Source organism: Rhea americana, unplaced genomic scaffold, assembly GCF_003343005.1.
Source record: "Rhea americana isolate MKP2758 unplaced genomic scaffold, rheAme1 scaffold_175, whole genome shotgun sequence".
Lineage (NCBI taxonomy): Eukaryota > Metazoa > Chordata > Aves > Rheiformes > Rheidae > Rhea > Rhea americana.
The window spans coordinates 941,967-965,559 of NW_028185872.1; the positions used below are offsets into that span (position 1 = coordinate 941,967).

General features: G+C 41.8%; 1 protein-coding gene across 2 annotated transcripts in view; it reads left to right on the forward strand.

The window, feature by feature from the left end:
- The window catches only part of ULK2 (unc-51 like autophagy activating kinase 2), a 43,991-nt gene extending 24,629 nt beyond the window's left edge, over positions 1-19,362 (forward strand). For both annotated transcript variants that reach the window (XM_085301304.1, XM_085301305.1), the window contains 17 exons: positions 328-416; positions 1,099-1,270; positions 2,203-2,263; positions 2,510-2,602; positions 5,840-5,977; positions 6,991-7,136; positions 7,371-7,451; positions 10,287-10,573; positions 10,698-10,891; positions 11,418-11,527; positions 12,312-12,464; positions 13,200-13,408; positions 14,696-14,874; positions 15,766-15,884; positions 16,213-16,370; positions 17,293-17,428; positions 17,515-19,362. In XM_085301304.1, the coding sequence (XP_085157430.1) occupies positions 328-416; positions 1,099-1,270; positions 2,203-2,263; positions 2,510-2,602; positions 5,840-5,977; positions 6,991-7,136; positions 7,371-7,451; positions 10,287-10,573; positions 10,698-10,891; positions 11,418-11,527; positions 12,312-12,464; positions 13,200-13,408; positions 14,696-14,874; positions 15,766-15,884; positions 16,213-16,370; positions 17,293-17,428; positions 17,515-17,582 (2,393 nt within the window). In that variant the 3' untranslated portion in view covers positions 17,583-19,362. The remainder of the gene's footprint in view (positions 1-327; positions 417-1,098; positions 1,271-2,202; positions 2,264-2,509; positions 2,603-5,839; positions 5,978-6,990; positions 7,137-7,370; positions 7,452-10,286; positions 10,574-10,697; positions 10,892-11,417; positions 11,528-12,311; positions 12,465-13,199; positions 13,409-14,695; positions 14,875-15,765; positions 15,885-16,212; positions 16,371-17,292; positions 17,429-17,514) is intronic.
- The last annotated feature ends 4,231 nt before the right edge of the window (positions 19,363-23,593 follow it).

Here is a 23,593-nt window from a genome sequence, read left to right on the forward strand (position 1 = left end):
ATAAATGGCAAATGTTGGGGAGGAGCGGAAACCTGCCAATATCAGTGAGTATTTTGAGACATTTTCCTGAGTTTGACCATTATGCTCTGTTGTAAGCCTAAAAGAGTTGAATCCTTTTGTTTTATGATGTCCTGAAATGTGATACTTATTTACCAGTTCCTTTGATGTTTAAACTAAAAACCTTGGTATGTTTAAGAATGTGCTGTGATTATAAGCTGTATAAGAGTTTATGAAAGCAAATCAGTGAGGAAGTGAATTTGTTTGAAATTCAGCCTTTCAGAATGTTCAATTCCATTGTTCCTTTCCTCCTGGATTTTCTTCTTCCAGCTTGTCCTGTACCAGTGCCCACATACACAGGCTCAGTCTCTGGCAGTTCCTGTGGTAGTTCTCCTTCGTGTCGTTTTGCTTCTCCTCCGGTAAGTTCTCTGTTTCTTTCACAACAGTCTCTYGAAAATATTTTCTGTAGTGTTTTAGGCAAGAGTTACTGAATTTTCAATCTTTCAATTCTAGGACAGTGTAAACTATCATGTTAAAGAATGCAGAGCAAGGAATGCTACTGTCCTTTGATARAACATTTTAGTCTTCTCTTTCTCCTTGTGTTTTGTAGGGGTTCTTGTTTTTTATTTGTTTTTWAAAAAAKCAAATATTAGAGTAACAAATCTTTATGTCTGCTAATATGGCTTGCAGCACGATGAATGGTACAGATAATTCTTAAATTGATCTTTGTGGTTCAAGGTCCTTTAAATGAAAGCCAACAGTTCGTATCAGAATAATGTGTTTTTTAGAAGAGGTACATTTGTATCATCAGGAATGATTGATTAAATAGCACTCAACAAAATACACTGCCAGTTTAATAAAGAGCTGTCCAAACTGACGTTACAAGATTATTTGATATTTGAAGTCTCCACATTCAAATACAACTTAYTTTTAAAACTTAATCCAAAATTCCCTGCATCCTTTTCAACAGGATGTGCAAAAGCTAGTGATGATTCTTATTTTGGAAGATTTATAGTTTTAAAAAAAGCAATTCTACATTCTGAATCACTGGATTTACAGCTGCTTTTTACTTTTTTTTTTCTTTTTTCCCCTCTTCTCCAGTCTCTGCCAGACATGCAGCATATTCAAGAAGAAAATTTGTCCTCCCCTCCATTGGGTCCTCCTAACTATCTTCAAGTGTCTAAAGACTCTGCCAGTACCAGTAGCAAGAACTCCTCTTGTGACACAGATGACTTTGTTCTTGTCCCACACAACATTTCTTCAGATCACTCATGTAAGTGATCTGAAGAACTTTCCTTMATTTTGCATTTTAAAACTTTTCCACTTTTAGCATGCCTTCATGTCCTGTTATTGTTTAGCTTTTTCTTTTTTCCTCTAAATGTATCTTAATTCACACTGAGAACTTTTCAGTTTGATCRCTCTTTGAAGCGCGGCTATCCAGTATCTATGCATCCTAGAGATGTTTTCACCTTCTACTAAGTTGCTAGACATGCCAATGATGCAGGCAGAGAGTTCAATAATACCAAAGTCATTTGAAAAACACTGGTGTTCTGTCACTAGAAAAAAAYGAACAAAAAGTAAACAATGGCTGATAAGAAACCCAAGGAATCTCTCAGTGGAGGCAGACACATTGTGACCTCTGGACTAACTGAACAGTCCATGCTGTAGAACATTAGATAATAAATCAGTGCAGGTAAAACGCAATAAATGCTTAACARGAAAGGTTAGGCATCAGATCTGACTTGTACAGTAGACAGACTTGGATTTAGCAYGCTGTTGTTTTATGGCATCTTCCAAACCTGACTTGCTGTTGTGAAGCCAGTCAGCTGGTTTCCACATAGTGCCACCAACTCATGTTGTATATTTGAATAAATTAGTGCCTTAATCTCTGAAGTGTTTCTGCAATACACTATTGTAAGTTTCCCAATGCTGATACCTTGTAACCTCAAATAGTGGATTTTATTTCAAAACTGTTAGTATGGGGGGGAGGAAGGAATAAACCGTTGTTAAAGATCTATTTTCTCTGATTATGTTTTTATTGTAAGTCATATCTGAGGTATTTTCATATACAAAGCAGTTTGTGGAAAATTTTTGTGTTTACAAAAGCTTATTAGTAATGGCTATTTCTGCAACAGTAATATTGGAGATATTTTCTGAGATACTACTGTGATGTGGATTTTCAATGTGTTCTTCTGCTTGCTGTAGATGATATGCCATTGGGAGCAGCTGGCAGGCGGGCTTCGAGCGAGTTCTTGATGTGTGGAGGGTAGGTGTGCTGAGCTTTATCCAAAAGAAGTCTCATATTCTAAAACTGATACTGCAGCTTTAGAAGGCGTTGTTGGGTTTTTGGCAGTGATGGGTTTACATTGCTGTGTGTGGACTTTCTTAAAGATTAGTATGCCAAATTGAATTTAATATGAATGTGTAAACAGCTTGAATTCAGAAAGTTTTGTTGGAAAGCAAATACTCTTTCTTGTATGAGAATTTTTGACAGTGTTTCTTGTTTTCACAGGCAGTCACCATTAACTATTTCTGGAAGCTCAGGAACTGTACAGAAACCATCCTCAGCCTCATCTCGAAGTACTGCTTCTGGTACAGCTAACAGGTGTGTGATGAAGGCTTACTTCCTCTCTTTTTAAAAGGYTCCCTTCTATATTTGTATCTTTATTGTGAATGACTACTGAAAAGTGAATTGAAATAGAAACTAGGATATYGTTCCAGGCTTTCTGTCTACACTTAATGTGTTGTAGGGGCTGATGGTTGTGTAGCTAACTTCCAGCTCAGATGCATCCCAAAAGGATTTCCTTGAAGCAGAGTATTCTTTTGTCTATAGAGTGTTCTTTTGTTTAAATTTTGAACTGATGAAAAGCAGAAACTTCAGAGAGAGAACTGGTCTGTCCCTTTGGTGTTATGAAATACAGCATGTTTTTCATTTAGCGAGTCAAGATGTTGAATACAGTATACATTTTCAGAAGTTGTGTGAGAAGAGGAACTTACAATACCGRGTTTCCTATGGATGTGTGTCTTGTGGCTGGATTGTCTTGTGTTTGGTAATTGGGTGTGAGCKCTCTAGAAGCTGTTACCATTAATGTGGCATTTTTGTCTCACAAAATACCAAAGAAACCACATGATAAAGTGGGTGTGTATTGCAGCTTTTCCATCAGCAGGGCTGTTAATAAGGTCCCTTTCTTTTGTGTGGATGGAGACAGGTTCCAGTGGTTTGAAATAAAATTGGTATTCATCAGTGCTACCTAGGAACTTTTCTTTACTGGAAAATGTAAAGCACAACRTTTAACTATTCATTTAATATCTAAACAGGAGGGTTACATTTGTCATTTGACCAAATAATGCATTTCTTACTGTTTTCAGGACAAAATWAAAAGAGGATGAATGGCCAAAGGGGGAATAAGTGTGATGTTGGYTGTATTTTCGGCTTATGCTACTATTACAGAACTGTGAGTCAGCATAATTTGTTTAGAAATGCTTGTCCTAAGAGAAGTTTGCTACTTCATGCTGATCAAAAAAGCAGTTTGTGTAATTTGCTGACATGGTCTATTAAGAAAGCATTAGCCTTAACTTTAAGGGCAGATAATGTGGATGGTTTGGCTTTTAAARATCTGTTTGCTCTAGAATGTCCATGTCCAAATCTTTATAAATACCTTATAATTTCCTATTTTAAGTTGTTATAGACAGTTTTTAGAATTTTATAAAAATATAGCTGTGTTCTTTGTACAGTAGCAAGATAAGAGTTAAATGGTTGTGTGATTAGAAACAAGTGCCCTGTGTTCATACTTTCAGTATTGTAATAGTTTGATCTGGTTATTGATTGAGCAAATCTGGTGACTAACTGGCTGCTTCAGACATGGTCTGAAGGAAGCAGAGTGTGTATCTGATTCTACAGGATGCTGCTTTTATTCTTTTTTCAGGCTGAGAAATGTTATTTCATAGTGGGTGGTTTTCAAAAAAAAGTCCTTATTCGCTATAAAACAGTGAGTTTTTCTGATTAGTTCATCAAATGATGAATTGTACCCACAGTTACATTACTTTATGGCAAGTRCAAGAGGCTGTGACACTTCTCAGGCTCTGGTCAGAACAGGCAAAATAGGTGGAGGCAGTTCATTCTTATGTGGTTAGATACTTATTTTGCTCTCTAGATCCCACAGAAATGGGATTTGCCCATAACTCTGCACATGTCTATAGAGCATCTTTCTCTAATCAGTTACAAACCACATYAGACTAGAAGATGACTGATCAGAGCACTCTGGGCCTGAGCTGGGGAGCCCTGATGGAAGGAAGACCAAGTACTGTCTCACCGCGGCACCATGCTAACACAGCATTGCTGCTTCCAGCTAGCTCACAGCACACRAGGCCTGCTCAAATCTACCTGCAAAGCTGTGCGAGAGCAGGGGAAGCCATTTCACAGGCTAAGCCCTATAAAAACTACCTCCATACCCACCGCAGTGGCACTGTTGCAGGTGCTGCCGCTTCCCCTCTGCGGGAGGTCGGGCTGCGGAGCCTCCCTGCGCCGCCTCGGCTTGGCGCGTTAATCCTCGCGGCTGCCCGCTGCGTTTGCGGGGGTTTCGCTTGTTGAGGCCTTCTCTTTGCAWGGATGCTTTCAGGCCTTCCTCCTACCGTGCGGCCACAGCTACAGATTTGTTCTGTCTTCTCCAGGCTGGCCACTGTGGTATGCCAGGCTTAGGACTTCCTTAACGCACAGCTGAGGAACTTTGCAAGTATGAGTTTGAATTCGGTAAAACTGACGAGGCTGCTAAAGAACGTCAGTACGGGTTTATTCAGGTCTATTCAAGCTGACTTCCATATTTTTCGGTAGTATCTAGTAACTAGGTGACAGTGAAAGGACAAACTTCTTCCTTTTGCTGAGGAAGGACTATGCGTATTAGCAAGTAGTATTTCATTCCTAGTCATAATAAAGGGACTGGGACAAATAGAATCAGAAATCCAGATTTGTGTTCAACAGTAGCCAAACAGTGAGTGCTGTAAGTACTTTTTTTCTAGAGCTTATGACAAGAGTGGTGGAACTTTTTTTATTCGCATTTCTTCTAATAATTTCCCTTCTTTGCCTTTCCATTCTCTGAAGAGATGGAAATAAAGGACCACATACTAAGCTGATTGTTTTCCAAAAAGCCCTTTAGTTTGCAATTATTTCAGCATAATTCCGTATTCTTTTAAAAGTGTTGATAACTGATTACGTTGCAATGGTTTGATTTCTCTTATCAGCTGGAACACGGAGGTAAGCCAGGTCACTGGCACTGAGCTGAACTTGGGTAATGCTAATCTGCAGTTGAGGTCTGCGGATTAATGTTCAGGTGTGTGGTTTTGGTCACTTTGTCAGGAGTTGGTTACATAACATGTTTTCTTTTCGTAAGTTCACTGTGTCTCTTAGGATATCTCTGACTGTGCTTTAGTGGCTTTTGTACACATTCCAGCCTCGCTGCTGAACTTCCTGTTCTTAACGCGGTGGGTTTTCCTAGAATGCTATTTTGAAATGTGATAAACAGAGCAGGCTGACAGGCAGGAAGTCCCAGGGATTGGCGGATTGCGGTGATGCATGACAGACGGCTTCAGCTAGTACTGCCCTCTCAGCTCAGTCTGATACTAGTCAGTGTAAGAAAGCTGGTTAGTAAGAAATGGTTCTTTGTCCTTCTCTGTGAAGTGTTACAGCTAGATTTGGACAAGCTAAGGTTATACTGCGTGCARGAAGTACAGAATTAGTTTATTTACTTGCTTCTCAGGTTTTTCTTGGAATTTAGACAATGGTACAGTTTACAGAAAGAGCTACCTACCTGTATTCATCTCCTTTCTCAATGCCTTCCAACTTCAGGCATTGTCAGCCTTCAGTATCGCCCCGCAGTGAAACGGCACCTATTCCAGTTCCCACTCAGCTACGGAATTACCAGCGTATTGAGCAGAACCTCTCCTCCACTGCCAGCCCCGTGTCAAACCCCCACGGATCACCAAGGTGAGCTTTGACTCGTTTTTCTTGGTTCGAGTTTGTGTTTGTGTCCTGACAGATGTCCATGCTTTCTTGTTGATGTCATGTTTTTCTTCACAAGACTGTGCTGGAGACATTTTAACAATAACAAGTAATAGTCCCTCAGAATCTGTAGTAAGATCATTGGGTGGGCGGTTGGAATTTTTCTCTRTTGACGAATATGCATGTTCTTTCACTCAAATGTTACCAAGAAGGTAAAAGATCAAGTCTTGCTTTTTTATTCCTTGTTGTGAATTTTGTGGCATTACATCTTGAACTAGAATGTCAGTAATAAGTTATATTTTGTTTTCACACATTAGTGATGAGATGAATGCGTTGTTCCATAGAATATCAAGGAACACTTTTTGGTGTGCTGGTTAACCAATTTGTCTCAATGCAAAGCCTCAGTGTGATGCTCTTACTATAGACCATAAGACAGACAGGACTGGGAGGATGAAAGTCAAAGAAACAGACTACCTAAAAGTGGTGATCTTTAAAAATAGAATGATTCTTTGGRTTTTTCAGGATCTTTGATTTTATAACTGTTGCTGCATGTGGGAAGGATCTTTCTTTTGAGTAATCCTCTCTAAATTTGTGACCTGTATGCCAGGTCAAGTCCTTAGAAACCTTTTGTCATATCTTTTTGTTATAAGTTCCTTCCTTTTCCTACCACAAAAACTGGTGTTTGCAGCATTGTATTTCACTCTGTTGTGAAATTACAAATTTGATTGGCTTGTCTGAAGAGTAGGACTTCGTGTACTAAGGGATATCTGTTCTAAATTTCTCCAGTTAAGCAAACTATTATGGCATTAAAAGTTAAAATCCCAGTATGAACAAATGGAATTAAATGTTGTTTTTTTTCAGTGTGGAAGGTTTACCTTATTAATTTATTAAAATTCAGTGTTTAATTGATTATTACATGCTTTAGAGGATTCTGAAGCTTATCCTGAAGAACCACAGTTACTTTATGGTGTGTGTAACCTTTCTTTTCACCTTGTTAGAGCTGCAGTTGTGAGACGCTCAAATACTAGCCCAATGGGCTTTGTGAAGATGGGCTCCTGTTCTCCAATACCAGCAGACACTGCACAGGGTGTTGGGCGCAGGTTATCCACAGGATCTTCAAGACCGTATTCTCCTTCACCACTAGGTGAGCCCATAAATTCTTGGTAATTACTGGAGGTGTATCTGCAACAGTAATTTGGGACAGTAATCTGTGCTCAAAATTATCTTAAACTGAAATCTGCCCAGCCAGATCATGTTTGCAGAAATCATTTCTGTTATATGACTGGCAAAAGTAAACAAAATGAGTTTTGTTTTGCTTTGCTTTCCTTTGTAGGTGAAACATAAAGTGTAAATTTGTGTTTTGATTTTGTTTGCATAGTTGGAACCATACCTGAGCAGCTCGGACACTGTTGTTGCGGACAGCTTCAAGGACACGAATCAAGGAGTAGAAATTTTTCAGGTGAGTGACTTCAGACAATGTAACCAGTACTATTTTGATACAGCTTCTACCGGATTTTGTGAAGGAGGAGGAGGGTCAGCGCTACATTAATATGAGTTAATAGGATACACTGGATAAGTGATGAACTGATGTGTTGTAAAAATTTAGCCTGATTCTGGCTATCTCAAGACTCTTTTTCCCATAGTTAATTCCCTAGACAATGAGGGATACCGTAGTTTCTTTTTGTCAAGATTAAAAAGGAACTCTGATAATGTTTCCCCTCAAATCACCAAACAGGAGTGGAAGCGGATAGATGATAATGAATGGTAGTAGCATACTTCCTGTCCGTCATACTGGTGCTCAGAAAAGGGAGGAAGATCTGCCAGTGTTCAGCATGTAACACGTTTTTGTCATTCCCTTTGGAAATTGACTGGGATCTGATGTCAATACTGCTAAGCATTCAGTAGGCTTTGCCAATCATAAATTTTTTGGGGCATGCCAGCAGAAAAAGCAGTGATCAGAGAGAACAGAAGGACTTCAAGATGTTTTGAGAACCCTGTAAGGCGGAATGGTTCTGTAACATCAGACAGGTAGGACAAAAGAATGTGCAACTTAGCACGTTGTTGTTTTGCTCTACCCCCAGCTTAAGTGAAAGTTTTTTATCTAAAATATTTTTTTACATTCTAAGAGATGATGCTGAACTTGCAGTGTGATTTCTGCCCTTCTTCCCCTGCCCCCCCCTCATGTTTTAAACACTTCTCAAAATCAGCTGGAGATGATAGAACCTTCAGTTCTTGGAGTACTTATATATTTCCAATATCCTGRAATTGTTTCATTCATAAGAAATAAGTCCTATAGCATGTCTCAAATTGCAATCTTTACTGCCATACTACTAGCAGCTTCAGCAGAAGACRAGGGATGACTGAATCATCAGATCTGAAATTTTCTTTTCTCTTTTTAAAAGAAGAAAAGGGGAAAATGAGAATATGAAGAATATTTTTGTTGCATCTTTTTTTTAGGGGGGTGCAGTCTTGTAGAGTTGTTGATTTAGTGGCCTTTGCCAGCAGTAAACTCACTTGCAACATACTACAGTTTTGTTTTTCTGGTTTTAAGAGTACTTAATGTTTCGCTTCTTCATCATCTTCCTACATTCTTTTCCAATTTGACTTGTATTATTTCTTAATTTCAAGTGATTGTGGTGGTATTCTGTTTGTAAAATACCGCAGCATGTCTGTTTCTAAGCATGTAAATGTGTCTGGGAAGCTGTCTGTGCTTCTGGGTGAAGTGAGGTCATCTGTACTGAGATTTCCTGGGGACTGAAGATGCAGCATCTCAACCAACTGAGTTGCTTTTGCTGCCAGTGGCAGCAGAGGAGAAACTTTGAATTCAGAAGCCTTCCCTGTGATGGTTGTGACACTACAAGAGCAACCAAAGGGATTTAAAACTCATTTCTGAAGCAACAGGTGATGAGTTTCAATGCTATCAGACAGAGGAACAGAGGGATTTCAAACAAGGAATTCCCAGCCAAGACTTTCAGTGAGAAACAGACTTGAGCGCTCTGCTGGATCTGTGGGCAGAAAGGTGATTCCAAAATACATTGTTTAATGGACTAGAGTGAAATCAAGATGAAGTAGCTCATATTCAAAATTTAACTACTAAAATCACAGGCTTAAAAAGGTTGATGAAAGATGTGGCTTAACAGCGAGACACTTTACTTGAGCATACTGCAAGGCAGTGTTTGAAGTAGTTTTTCAAACACGCATTTATGAAATGGAGCCAATCTCAAAGATCACCTTGGCCAGCACTTAAGAATCTTGCGTGTTAATTTACAGTGCAGCACACGAAAAATTACTTAATATGATTCGTTCTAAATTTTGCCATTTTCTAAAGGATAAGTGTAATTGTCATCATTTCAATGTCTGTTTTTGGAGGTTCCAAAGATGGATGTTTCATCTGGGAAGTTTTGACTATAAAGCTGATGTTAACCACTGTTAGTGATCTTAACCACTGTTCGTAAGTTTATACGTTTTCTCATGATGAAAATGAGAATAGCACAAGAAAGAGACAGTTTAATCAAATTTCAGGTTCCTTATATTGAAAGGGGAATGGCACTCCTTAGCACATGAGATGTTTGTAGGAAATCTCCCCAAAGACCGCTGTTTAAATGTCTGTTTATAGCTCTCTTGTTTCTATTTGCTTCAGGAGAAACTTTACACATGCTGCAGCTGGGACTTACTTTTTACATAATGAGCTTTTGAGAAGTAGTCCTTTTAGCAGTGGGGAAAAATGAATGACTGCCCAAAGTAAAGCTCCTGAAACTTTTCCTCTGAATAATATGRTTCTTTTAGTATCTTTTTTCTTTTCTTTTTTTGCAGAACCATGAGATGAGCTGCCTTWTGCGGCTGTGAACCGAGTCATTTCATGACATTATGTAGCACGCAAAGCTGCTACATGCTATTTGCAATAATATAATTCCAGTACTTGAGAATTTCTGTTCAACCTAGAGTCTTGGCTGCTGCACTTGAAACTTACATATTGCTTATGCCGTTCCTGCTGAATCCAACCACTTTATTTGCCTTGGTGCAGCCTGCCAAAGGTACTGTGGCTGCCAGTACAGCTGTCACCCTGAAATCTTGCCTCTTGGCAGCTTGAGCACGTGCGTCATCTGACTGATGTATGTAGCTTTAGTCAAAAAAAAAAAAAAAGGTAAATGCATTCATGCATTCTCTTTGCCTTTTAGCCAGATGATCGAGTCCTATCTCCTTTCAGATTACCATCAGTCTCTAACATTTTGCGTTTCATTGATATGTTTCCAAGCACCGCAAGTAGAATTTTTCTTTGTTGTTGTCCCTCCAGGTTCCCCAATACCACCGTCTCAGTCTCCTCAGTCACTTTTGATGGGAGCTAGGTTGCAGAGTGCTCCTACTCTCACAGATATCTATCAAAACAAACAGAAGCTCAGAAAGCAACATTCAGACCCTGTGTGCCCATCSTATGCTGGGTATGGATATAGCCATTCACCACAACCAAATAGACCAGGCAGCCTGGGAACATCGCCTACCAAACACATGGGATCGTCACCTCGGAGTTCAGACTGGCTGTTCAAAACTCCATTACCAACAATCATTGGCTCTCCTACTAAGGTTTGTTAAGTTATGCACTGTTCATAAAATGTGAAATGGTAACACATTGCCTGAAACTATTCCCAAGAATATTTTGGGATGCTAACCTTGTTTTTGGTGTGTTCTTGGTCTTTGATTCTTTAAGGCAACAGCTCCTTTCAAAATACCTAAAACTCAAGCATCCTCAAACTTGCTAGCCCTGGCTAGTCGCCAGGGATCAGTAGATGCCCCTTTGCAACCTAAAGACATCACTGACCCAAGGGATTTCATGCATTTCCACTCAACGCAAGGGAATGAAAAGCAGGCAGAACAACAGCACAATAAAGCTACATTTGGCAGGTAGGCACTGTAACACTTACAACCCATAAAGCTGCTTAGGTAACTTGGTAGAAGAAGGTCTGTTGCACACAGCAATTTGGAGAGGCAGAGCATACAGCAAGTGAGCTCTGTCAGGTCTATCACTCTTGCTGAGSAGATGTGGAGGTTTAGTATATACAACAGAAACTTTATGTACTCTGTGTAAATATAGCATGGACTTCCTGAAGCAGTTTATGTTGCTGTCTAGTTCCCTTTTGTTTATTTTCTGAATGTGGAATTCTTATTGCCTTTGTGAAGCTTTTTCRGTTTTTAGTTCAAAATCCGTATGACGGAATTTGAAATATAACTTGCTAAGAGAAAAAAATCTTTATTTTTACGGTTAGCTCYGTTTCAGTAGGTCTGTGGTGAACAGTGAGACTTGCAGACTTTCTGTTCTTTTGTTGAAGAATCATTTGCAAGAAATACCAACAATTTGAAAGTCAACCTCAGCTGTAATTTAGATTTACCTTAAGAATTTTGTTGTGAATTCAGAAATTTTTCTGTCTAGGTCTGTCAGTACTGGGAAGCTATCGGATCAACAAGTAAAGACTACCCTTGGTGGCCAGTTATATCAAGGCAGTACAGACAGCCTCAATACAGAGCGGCCGATGGATACAGGTGATGAACAGACTGATGCATCCGAGTTGTCATTATGTGTGAGATTTTGTATGGAGTGCCAACTAGACAGAGTTCTGCTTCCAGGTTTCATAAATGATTCCAAACGTTTTTAGCACTGCTGYAATCAGTAAAGGAGGCTTTTTTTGTTTTTGAAATAAAAAATAACATTGCCTTAAAATATCTATCACAGAATTTTGTTAAACAGCAATATCACAACTGCCTATGCTGGTTAAGGATTTTTTTTAAAAAATACTCATTTGTTGCTGTTTCATTTCCTGGTTCTACCTTGTTTTCATATGAAAGTCAATTCGTATAATTCTAGCTGTCTTCTGCCCTGCCTCACAGAGGTTTCTCACCTTATTTTTGGGTAGATGGAAGGAGTTCTGCAGGCAGGGCTGGTCTTTGACCCCTAAGTCAGCCATGGTCTGCCTTCAGAATTTTTCTGTCTCATTGATTGCTGCAGGACTGAAGTGTTGTCCTCAGGCTTTAAGAAAGAACCTCTGTTGCTCTTGCCTAGACAAGATTAGAGCTGAGAGAGATGGAAAGTAGAAAGATGCCTGAAGGCCCTGGCWGCATCTTGGCCTGTTTTGTGCATGGCCACTCTCTTTTTCCTTTTTCTTTTTTTTTTTCTTTTTTCCCCCCTCCCAGACCTTCTGACTAGTTGAAGTCTTGAATCTTTGTCAAAGTATGTTGTGTTGCAGTGCTACCAGGTTGCTACATGTAACTACTAATGTATATGGTCATATGTAGTTAGGGCCTAACTTGATACAATTGTTTCTCCCAGCTCCAGCAGGGGCCTGTGGAATTGCAATGGCACCTCCTTCCATGGGAAGTGGGGCAAGTTCTCGGGCGGTCATGTTTACTGTTGGGTCCCCTCCAAGCAGCGCCACCCCTCCTACCTGCACCCACATGGTCCTCAGAACGAGAACCACTTCAGGTAAGGCTTTCCTTGCAACAGTGGATTGCTGTCAAGTGCAATTTTCAGCCTTCCCCACTTCTTGGGACAGTACCTGCTAACTGTTCAGTGCAGTAGATCCTCTAGGCCGTACAATAAAAGCAGCATGTAAATGATAATGCATATCGGACTTCTGCCTTTTCTCCTAAAGARAGGCCAGAGCCACCGATTTAGCATTCAGTCACCTGCAAACTGTTGTACAGTTTTACTCCACCCTAGGGCATTCTAACAGCATCTGTGCTATGGTGGAGAGAAAAGTTAGKTTTTTTTTTGATTCTGCATTTTTACCCGCTTCTGTGCAGTGTACAAGAAGCAACACCCAAGTGTGAGCTTGACTGCATTCCAGCACACATTGGCTGTGCCGCCAAATAGCAAAGGTCACAAGGTAAAGGCCTTCGCTTGCTCAAGGTGAATAGGAGCCTGAATCTGCAGCAGTGTGCTTTTGTGAACTGTAGCACAACCTGTGGTTTGTACTGTTAGACTGTCTGCCTTGGAATCCTTGTCAGCTAATTTCCAGTGTCCATTTTATAAATCATCACTGTTCATTAAGGTGTAGCCTTTGCATTCTCTACAGAGTAATGCAAGGAACAACAAGGAGAGCTTCCCAAGAGTTAATCTGTGATGGCTACTGATTTGTCATTTGCTATCGTCTGCAGCCCCAGAGCTGTGAGATGGAACAATCTATTAGACTGAATGTGTGTGTTATTTTTCTTGTAGTTGGATCAAACAGTTCTGGAGGGTCTCTCTGCTCTACTAGTGGCCGTGTATATATGGGCTCCCCTCCTGGTATTTATATGGGTTCTTCTCCTCCGGGAGCCGAGGCAGCTCCGAGTCTGAAGTACATGCCTTATGGTACTTCGCCTCCCAGCTTAGAGGGCTTTATCACTTTTGAAGCTCCTGAATTGCCTGAGGAAACTTTAATGGAGGTATAGAAAAAATAATTTAATGTTTTATAATGTATAATGCTAATAAAACAGAGACATGGTACAAACAGGACTGCTCAGTGTGCTTGGTGGTTTCCTCTTTACTATCCAATATTCCTTCTCTAAAACCTTGAAAATGTTCCTSTGTCAGTTGTGGCCGTTTCTCTTTGGTAGTTATTCCTGGCATTCTGTGTATTTGAATAGGTAACCAAAGGAACATGACTGCTTTTGTTCACTAGAGCCTTCCAAAAATGCTTATGCTTTAATGCCAAGTCTCTGGACGTGGGTGCTAACAGTAGCAACGTCCCTCTGGCTATTGTTTTTTAACTGCTTCTTCACAGTCAGCAGATGACATTAAATCCTACTTGTGGGAAGTGTAAAAAAAAAAAAAAAAAAAAAAAGTGGAGGAATGACACTTTAAAAATGCAGATCAGAATGGTCTTTCATCAGACTGCTAACCTTGGACTATCAATGTCTCAAGGCAGATTACTGTTCTGTTTTGTCATTCACATCTTGCTGGAAGTGCTTAGATACATACGGAATCTTTATATTATGTTGTGAATGTCTGACACTGTATTCTTCCCACAGATAGTGTTTAAAAGGTATTTAGACCTGTATTACTAACAAAAAGGTTTTAAGCATTGCTAAGATATGTTCAACTAGTTTTGAAGTCTGTTTAAAAAAAGAAAAATCAGACTATGCATGCAGTATCTTTTTTAGTCACCAACAAGGCATGAGTTGTTAGCTCCAAGAAAAGTGATTTAAAATGTGAACTTTGGCAACAACCACCTTTAACAAAATATAATTTGAGATCGAAGTATAAATTGGAGTGAAGCAGTTAAGTATGAAGCTTTAGATCAATTCCCTTGTAGGTATCAGATCTGTTATATAATAAAGCTGACTATTCCTCCTGGCTTGTCATATAAGTGCCAAGCATGCTTTTGAGTTGCTGATAATATAGTAATAAATATGTCCCTCTTGTGATTCCTTTAGTCTCAGGTTTCAACAAACGTGGAACTCCATGTCCAAATTCCTTTGGCTTTGTCAAAACACTCTGAAGTACAAACTGCAATGTCTTGAAATTATTAAGAAAGAAAAAACAAGTTAATGTCTGTCAATCCTTGTGGACCCACTTGGTCCTGTAGTTCCTAGTGCTGGCTGTACTACAATGTGATTTCCTCACAGAGTTAACATACTGAGAAATCCTCAAGTGACTAATGARTTTTATGTGTACTTGTTTGCCTTATGGTTTATAATGGTTAAATTGTTGTCTTTATTTTTTCCCTGCAGAGAGAACATACGGATACGCTGCGTCATCTAAACATGATGCTGACGTTTACAGAATGTGTTCTGGATCTGACAGCAGTGCGAGGAGGAAACCCAGACCTGTGCACTTCTGCAGTTTCACTGTACCAAATCCAAGAGAGCATAGTTGTTGATCAGATCAGCCAGCTCAGCAAAGAATGGGGGTAAGTATGCGGTCAAATAGTATCCAGAGAATTAGCGAATATCACATGCATCAAAAATATATTCAGACAAACTGTGCCTTACCTGTGTTGGGGCTGACTGCTTTACTGTGTAGAACATTTTATAAGAATACATTTTTGACAACTGAAAGGAGAGCAGAAAGAGCAAAGGATAGACACGCTTTTGCTGGCAGATAAATAAGAGGACAGTGTTTTCTGGCCTGCTACTTGAATTGGGGGAAACAGTCAGGGGTTGCAGGCTTGAGGCACGGTAGTGCSTTGCCATGCCTGGAAATCTGCGCATCAGCTTCAAGATCTGAGCCCTCTGTGTCACTGATGACCAGGCTGAAACAGCAGCACTGGGGTGGAAATTGGATGGGGAGTCAAATTTGACCTTTTTTCAGTGGAACTAATCAGCCCTAATGCAAAGTCAGAAGTAGAGAGAAATAAGAGAAATTTGGAGTGGTGGGAAAGGACAGTTCCATTTCCTGCTGCCTTCCTGAAAAAGCGACTGCAAAGTGTGTTTGCTTTTCACAACTGTGAGAATTACAGGGCACAGGAAACGATGCTGGTGGAAAAGCATACCCAGTCACTTGTGTAGGACATTGACCTCAGGCAGTCRGTCCCCAGAAATAAGTGTTTCTTTCTAAAATGTGTACACCTTAAAGCAGTTTGTATTTGCTGCTACATCTACCAGATGAGCAGATGAACTCTCAGCCCGTGGCGGGGCTGTTGCAGAGTGATGGGAGGGTAAAGTTGCATTTTAGACCTCTGTCTTCCTTTTCTGCTGCTGGTGTGTCCTATGTGTGGTTAYGATTAAAAGCAGTGTCTGCCCAAAGCTTGAATGTGTTCAGAAAGAATTTTTGATACATAATTATTTTCTTTTTTTCCCAGACAAGTAGAGCAGCTGGTGTTGTATATGAAAGCAGCCCAGTTACTCGCATCTTCTCTGCATCTTGCCAAAGCACAGGTCAAGTCGGGGAAACTGAATCCATCCACTGCTGTTAAGCAAGGTAGAGGCAATATAATCTAATTTGCTTTGCTTGTGAATTTTCTTTCGTGATACCTCACTAAAAAAGCTTAAGCTGCAACATTTGTTTCCTTCTGTACAAGATAACTGTAGACATATACAACTGTACCATTATGATGGCAAAAAGGATGCAGCTAGTAACGATTTAGAAAGGGCAGTTTTTAATATGAAGTGGAAAGGATTTGGTACATACTTTCATAAAGTGGCTGAGTAAACAAACATTAAAAGCAAGAATTTTAAACAGGCTTTTCTAATGCTGGAAAAAGCTGAACTTAGGTTATGAGGTATTTAAATCTCTTAACTTTTTCCAGTTGTGAAAAGCCTCAACGAGAGATACAAATTCTGTATTGGTATGTGCAAGAAACTAACAGAAAAGTTGAATCGTTTCTTCTCGGATAAGCAAAGGTTCATTGATGAAATCAACAGTGTAACTGCAGAGAAGCTCATCTATAACTGTGCTGTAGAAATGGTAAGTCACTCCTTTTGCTTAGATGATAAAATATTGAGATCAGTAATATATTGCTTCATTCTCTCACATGTCTCTGCAGCATAACTAGAAAATAGCATATACGTCTCCAGAATTTTTTTCATGGTAATTTTTGCTAGTCTTTCAATCTCCTTCCTGCTCTCCTTTAACTGTGGTTAAAGTTCCTGGCAGATGCTGTTCCTCAGAGACGTTCCTCCCACACCAGCACATTTGCTAYGTAAGCGCTAGGAAATGAACTCCTAAGCTGCAGAGTCTCTAGCAGCGCTCTGGGTGCTGCAGCCCTGTTCAGTAAGGCTTACTAAAGCGCAGGAAYGACAGCAGTAGCTTCCTCATTCCGCTAGTTCTATTTGAGGAACATCAGCCTGTCCATACAAAACAAAAATGCTACGAAGCCTGCAGAAGCTTTTTCATGCAGCTAGTGAATGTTGTTTATATCTGCTGGTGAGCAGATGCAGAAAGTGCATAGGAGACTTAACTGCCTTTCTGATGGGGGGGGGGAAGTCTTTTCTAACAGAGGTGTCACAAAAAAGATCTTGGCAAATCGTGCTTAACCCTGATAGCGATGTAATCGTGCACACTTAACTCTCTCCACAAGAGAATGTAGGCATGAGAACAAGCATGTTTGTTCATGTGTTGTAATTTCAGAATATATTATAACACATGTAAACAACAGATGAAAAAGTGGTTTACAGTCTACATGTGCAGAATATCCTGAGCTAATACTGCGCAGAGACTATATTTTCTTAAACTTYATTTTGTTGTCTGTCTTTCATAAAAACAGATCAGCATAGTTAAAGCTCAGAAATAGTTTCTTGATGACACTTTTATATCATTCATTTTGCATTTTTCATTTCAATTTTTGCTTAAAGCAGTTTATGTAACTCAATCTACTGAATGATTCCAGGTTCAGTCAGCAGCTCTAGATGAGATGTTTCAGCAAACTGAAGATATTACATATCGATACCACAAAGCAGCCTTGCTGCTGGAAGGACTAACTAAAATACTGCAGGACCCTGCAGATATAGAAAATGTACACAAATGTAAGTTTATGCTTAAGTACGTGTAATTTTCAATAATTTATTATTAATGAATTATAAAATTAATCTGTTTCAACCTCTGTTTTCAGATAAATCTAGCATCGAGCGAAGGCTTTCTGCACTTTGCTATAGCACGGTGGCTGTATATGAGCAGTAGGAATATCCCAAGGACCAGATGGTGAGAACATAAGGGACCACATCAGTGATACTGCACTTTTTTTCACTGCAGCTTAATTGTTGTCCTTGTTCTGCCCCATGTGGAAGATGATTCTTACATTTCTGTGGTGACTACCAAAGAAACAGCAGCATATTCAAAGAGGAGAAATTCCAAAAGTACACTTGTAGGAAACCTGCCTTACTGATCCAGCAGCTCTTTTTTTTCCCCTTCCCTAGCAGCAGAATTTAAGAGAATCTGTCTTCACATTTCAGACTGATTCTTATATGTGTGCTTTGACTTGAACAACAGGGGCTTTTTCCTTGTGAGGTATATAGAGAGTGGATCCTTCTGCATCAGGTACCTAAAGACATTTCTCAGAAGATTCCCTCAAATATTTGTGGAAATATTTATAAATTGTCATGAAAAAGTGGCTGAGTGAATCTGGGAAATCCTAGCCATGTACAAGTGCTGTTTGAAGCTTTTGGAGCTAAGCTGGCTTGGATCTGAGCTCTTATGTTGTGACCTTGACTCAGCTTGTCATATGAAGGGATGATGAGAAGCACTTTTTTACATGGTGGAAGGATGGTAATGGAAGAAAATGTGCTCCATCTGTGCAGAATCCCCAGTGGGTTTTCAGCTGATGTGGATACAATTTGATGATCTTCTTCCAAAACACTGTTTTGCACTAATTTACTAAAGTGACTGTATATTCATTTTTGAAGAAACTGTATTTAAAAAAAAAAAAAAAAGAAGAAAGAAGGCACAATGGACTTGGCTGAATTTCATTTCAGTGTACATAAAATTCTTTTAAGAATTTCAAATGTAGCTTCTAGAAGACTTTCAAACAAACTGTAAAAACTTGTATTCATGTGAAACTTTCCATTTTATACCTATTTGTCTAATACTTGAGTAACTACTGCTCTGGACTTTCTCAGTAATAGAAATGTTTTGAGTTGCTGGTTGTTTGCTTTTTATATAGATTTGGTTGCATCCTTTGTGCATGCGGTATGTGCATTAATGCCTGCAGTCTCTAGGGGTATAATGACAGTTCTCTGTAGTTTGTCGTTCGGGCAGTATTATAATGAATACTGTAAAACGAGAGGTTCTGCAAGGAGCCATGCAAAAACGGAAAAAAATGTTGGGATTTGGGATGCTGATAGGTTGATGTAGAATTTCTACATGCAGCGTGTGAAAAATCAGGATTATTTTGTGTGCATTTTGGGGGAGAGGTGGGAAGCTTCATTTAGCCTTATAGGCGTTATCATTTCAAGCATCCCATGGGATCATCAGAATAGTTTTGCAAAGTATTTAGGCAGATCAGCTTCTCTGGAAATGGTTCCTATACTTCATTTTTGGGACTCTTTTGTTACTCAACTGCTTGAATACTTGAATAAACCATTCTCCAGGACAAAATCATTTTAATCCTCTTAAACACAGTGGTTTGAACTATTTGACAAAATTGTACAGGGCTTTCTCATCAAAATATTGTTTCAGTGTTTGGATAACCATGCGTTTCTTTTACTTTGACAGAGTAATGTACTTTTTACCTTATTTATCTGTATGAAATTCCAACAGTTAATTTGAAAGTGTTTGTTTATATAATGTTTGTATTTTTAGGTCTTTAATACGGTGTTTCTACCTCTCCTTTGTAATTGCATGCATTATTGAAACTAGGTAATAACTCACTGAACTGTTGCGTAATAGCCTTTTTATTATGGCCTGTATAAATGTATATTAAGGTAAAATAAATATTGACACTAGAAGTGTTTCTACAGTAAAACTGAGTTTGTTTCTCTCTGTAACCAAAGACCAGTTGTGTTAATTAAAAAAAAAAAAAAAAAAAAGTCTTGCCCATATACATTAGTTGTTGAATGTTCCCTGGAGACTAAATCTGCTACTGGTCAAGAGACGCTCTCCTTAGCAGCTGGACCATCAGGGCAGGAGGGGGCAACTCACTTGAGTTTCTTTCTGGAGAAAATTGGGTTCCAGCACAAGGCGTCCCTGAGTTTGTTTTCATTTGCTTTAGGAAGACGGTTTACSCTGCCTGTTTTGTTTTGTTTCTAACTTGGATCTGAAAGCAGACACAGTGAGCAGGTTCCTGGGTAGCAGCTGTACGTTCTTTCCGCGAGGTGCTTATTTGCTGCCTCTAACAAAGAGGAGCTGAGCTGTCCTGGCTGCCAAAACAGCGCATACCCAGCTAATTGACAAAAACTGGCAGTAAGTTACAATTTCTATTTGAGTCTTACAAAAACCAGGCTTTGTCCAGCTTGTAGCTAATATCCTCTCCCCAGCTGAGAGCTGTGCTGCGATAGCTGGAACATAGCTGTTGTTCTCTTAGCTGTACTATTAATTTTTTCAATCTGTTGTTTTAAAAAAAAAAACACGCTGGCACATCATGGTAAAAGAAGATGAGGAGGCAGTGAGCAGGGAATGCTAATGAAATACCTGAACGTGAATCTAGGAACAAAGCAAAAGCCTTAACATGCAAGTGTGGGAGATATGGTGCTTTTCCCAAGAACTCACTTTTTTCTGACTTTCTCCAGGCTTCAAGCTCATTCTCCTTCTGCCAGCGAGACTCCAGCTGTACAAGCAGGAGGAGGAGAAAAGGGCTATTCTTGTTCACTGTTTTCAGGAGGAGGAGACCAATGTTCATGGCCTGTCTTTTTGCATAAACTCACTCCACAATGGTCCTGAAGCTCTCCTCTGTCTTCAGCTCTCCGCACTGAGCAGCAGGTGCTCGTTTCTACCAAATGCTTTTCAGCCTTTTGAAAGAGAACTTGAAAGGAAAATTTTAATGTACTGCGTTTCTAGCTAAACTCCATAGCCTCTACTCAAGAGCACTGTGTTCCGTGCTTCCATGTTTTGACTCTCTGTAGTATATAGTGTCCAAGAAGGAATCTGAGACGTTTTGATTCTGACACGTGCTTTTTTTTCCCCCCCCTTTAAGCAGGAAGTTGAATCCTCACTCCTTCCTCAGATGATGAAATCAAGTTAACTTGCAGCCAAGATCTTATGTATTACTTTGAGAAGCATTTTTCAGTTGAGATGTGAGAAGTTGCTCCTCGGATTTGCCAGGTTCTGTAATGCTTCTTGCCACTTTCTTGTACAGCAACATCAAGGTATGACYGTTGTCCCTCCGGGTTCAGAGGCGGTAACCGTTGTTGTGCTCCGTGGATATTGCAGTGCCGTGCAGTGTGACAGCCAGCTGCCCTGAAGAGGGAAGCTTTTTTGCTCTTCCAGAGCAAGTAAAGCTGGACACTGCTGCTTTCAAAGCTTGCTGGCGTTTCGATACTCATGAAGGCTGGCTTGTGACCTGCTTCCTTTCTCACTCCTGCTTCTGCTGCTTTTCTTTTTTTGCCTTTAATTTTGATCCTTGGGACTTTTTCTCCTATCTGACCTCTGCCTGCAACTGTCTTTTTTCTGAACAGCTGGGGTGTCTTTCAAGTCTTGAGGAAAATCTTTCATCCTGAGCTTTCCTGTCCAGCCTGAGCAGTAGCCCTAGCTGTGGTTTTARTTGCATGCTGAGCTCCTCTGTTCTGTAGGGCAGCAAGGCATATCTCAGYAACCCCTTTCCTGAGGTCCGTAAGTCAGTTGCAGACCAGTCTGTCTAACTCTTGGCACTGCTTCGTCGGACAAACACCTTTTCAATAGCCTTTTGTATCTGGCAGACTCCCCCCTCCTCTTGGCTGAAAGCCAGCTGAATGCCAGTGGTGCTGCTGAGCCTCGCTGCAGTCTTTGTGCCAATCGCTTGCATTGTTTCTTGTGTGGCTTTCACATTTTCCACTGCTCCAGCTATGGCTACAATGCAGCCCACAGATCATGGCTCGGTACTACAGTACCTYGTTCTCACAAATGTGAGATCAGCCACAGCTTTCAAAACAAGTGATGCCATAAATGAACTGAGCTGCATTTATTCACACAGGACTCCTAAAACGTCTCCCTGTTGTTAATGTTTTGTAGCCGCCGTTATGATCGAGTGATGCTCAGGCCTCTGTATCTGCTCGTCTTGCTGTGCATCGTCTCGCTTTGTATGRCTTGTGATACACAAGTCAGAAAACACTTAGAGCTCCGGACGAAGCAGATGTTGAAGCACAAGTTGAGGATTGTTAGTCAGCCGAGCTAAAAACCTGAAGCTCTGTGGAGACAATGTGAGCAGAAAGCGCTTATTGATTAGCCGCCTTATTCGGTGGACTGATGCAACCACGTCCTGTGCGGCTCATGCTCCAAACCCCTTCCCCAGGCTCTGCTGGGCGCTTCTGGGAGCGGGGCGAGGCTGGTTCTGCAGCYCCGTGCGGGGCAGGAGTCTGGCCACAGCCTTGTTAACCGGCTCCAGGAGGAGAGCTAGAGCCACGGGCTGCCAGGAACGGAGSGGGAGGTTCTCGGTAAAGTGTCTCCAGCTGCTGCAAGTACAGCCCTGGAGAGGAGAGCACCTCCAGCACTGCTTACCTCCCGATTCCCCTGGAGTGCAATTACTTTCCCATAAATAGTTCCCTTCTTTATTATTTGTTAGTGACTGAGTAAAAACAGAAAATGCTGGCAGCTTCTAGGTGAGCGGCGCGTGCTGCAGACCTTGTGTTTTGCTGGGTTCACTCYGGGTAGTCTTCCTCCTCGCTTAGGATCCCGGACTTCCCCAAAATCCACGTCTCGCCCAGCCGGTCCAGACAGACTCAGCTGATACTTCACAAGAYTTGAAACTCCTCAGCCAATTTCTTGTCCATAATTGGCTAAAAGATGCCCCTGACAAGGACCGAAAGGGACTGTTTTCCCCTGGAYGCCAGCGTGCTGCTGCTTTCCCATTCCTGCGCATCCAGGTAAGCGTTCCTCCTAAAGCAGGGCGCAGGAGTAGCTGGCTGCTAGGAGGAACAGGGACCTGGGGCATTTGCCTTCCGCACGTGTGACACCAAGCACAAGGCGCACTGCTGCGGCATGAAAATCCGCAGGCTGAAGGGTGAAAACTTTACACCCAGAAGAACARATTTTGGAAAACAGCTGCTCTGAAAAACACGGGTAAAAACAAGCTCCCTGTTCTGCAGAAGGTCCCTTGGGTTCGCCGGCTGCGGAGGGTGCGTCAGGGCACGTCGCTGCGTCCCGAGGCGCAGGGTAGTACTAGCGCGCTGCTCTGAAAGTGCCGGCTCAGGCGCAGCTCGAGGCGTTAGCGACGCTGCCTAACCCTCACCAAAGGCGACTGCTGCATTTTGGGGGTGGGGAAAGGCGAAGCGGGTGGGAGGCRGCTCAGTGGGCAGCTCCGGCCCCACGGGTGTCCGGGGAAGAGCTTCGGGGTCGTGGTGCGGGCATGCGGCTGTGTGCGGCGCGGGGGCAACGAGCGGGGATTTAGTGGGGTTTAAGGCGCGTGGGGACGTGAAGCATCCGTAGTAACTGTGTTGCCTCCTTGAGGGTGCCTGGGGGCTTGGCCTGCCCTGCAAACTGCACGGAGCAACCACGGAGCAATTTTCAAACCACCTCATGTTTCTTAAGAAAAGAGGCTGGAGCAGGGTTATTTTTCACTGGAATGAGCCCAGCTGTTTCTCAGCTCCTTTTCCTGCGTTTTCGGGCTGTATCCCGCACAAGCGCTTCGTCAAGGTTAATTCCTGGTCGCAGCAGCCGCACTGATTACAGGTTGCTGAGGCACGGCGAGTTGGCGCAGCCCTCGCCCGGCGGGGGCAAAGGGCCACCCCGGTGTTGGCCCTCGGATCAGGGCCCCGGCGGGACGCTGCCGCCGGGCTCGCGCAGGGCTCCGCCGGGCACAGCCGGGGCCTGGCCCGAGACCCCGGCGAGGCGGCGCGGGCGGGAGCAGCGCGTCCCCCCCCGGCCATCCAGGTAGGGGCTCCGGCTGCCGGGCGCCGCTGCCGCTCTGCCCCGCTGCCCCGGCTCTGCCCCGTCTCCCGCGGGCCTGGCCCAGCGAGGGGCTCTCCTCCGCCCCAGCACCCGGCGTGGCGGCTCTGCCGGGAAGTCCTGCAGCTTCCCCGGAGCCGAGCCGAGCCGAGCCGAGCCGAGCCCTGCCCTGCCCTGCC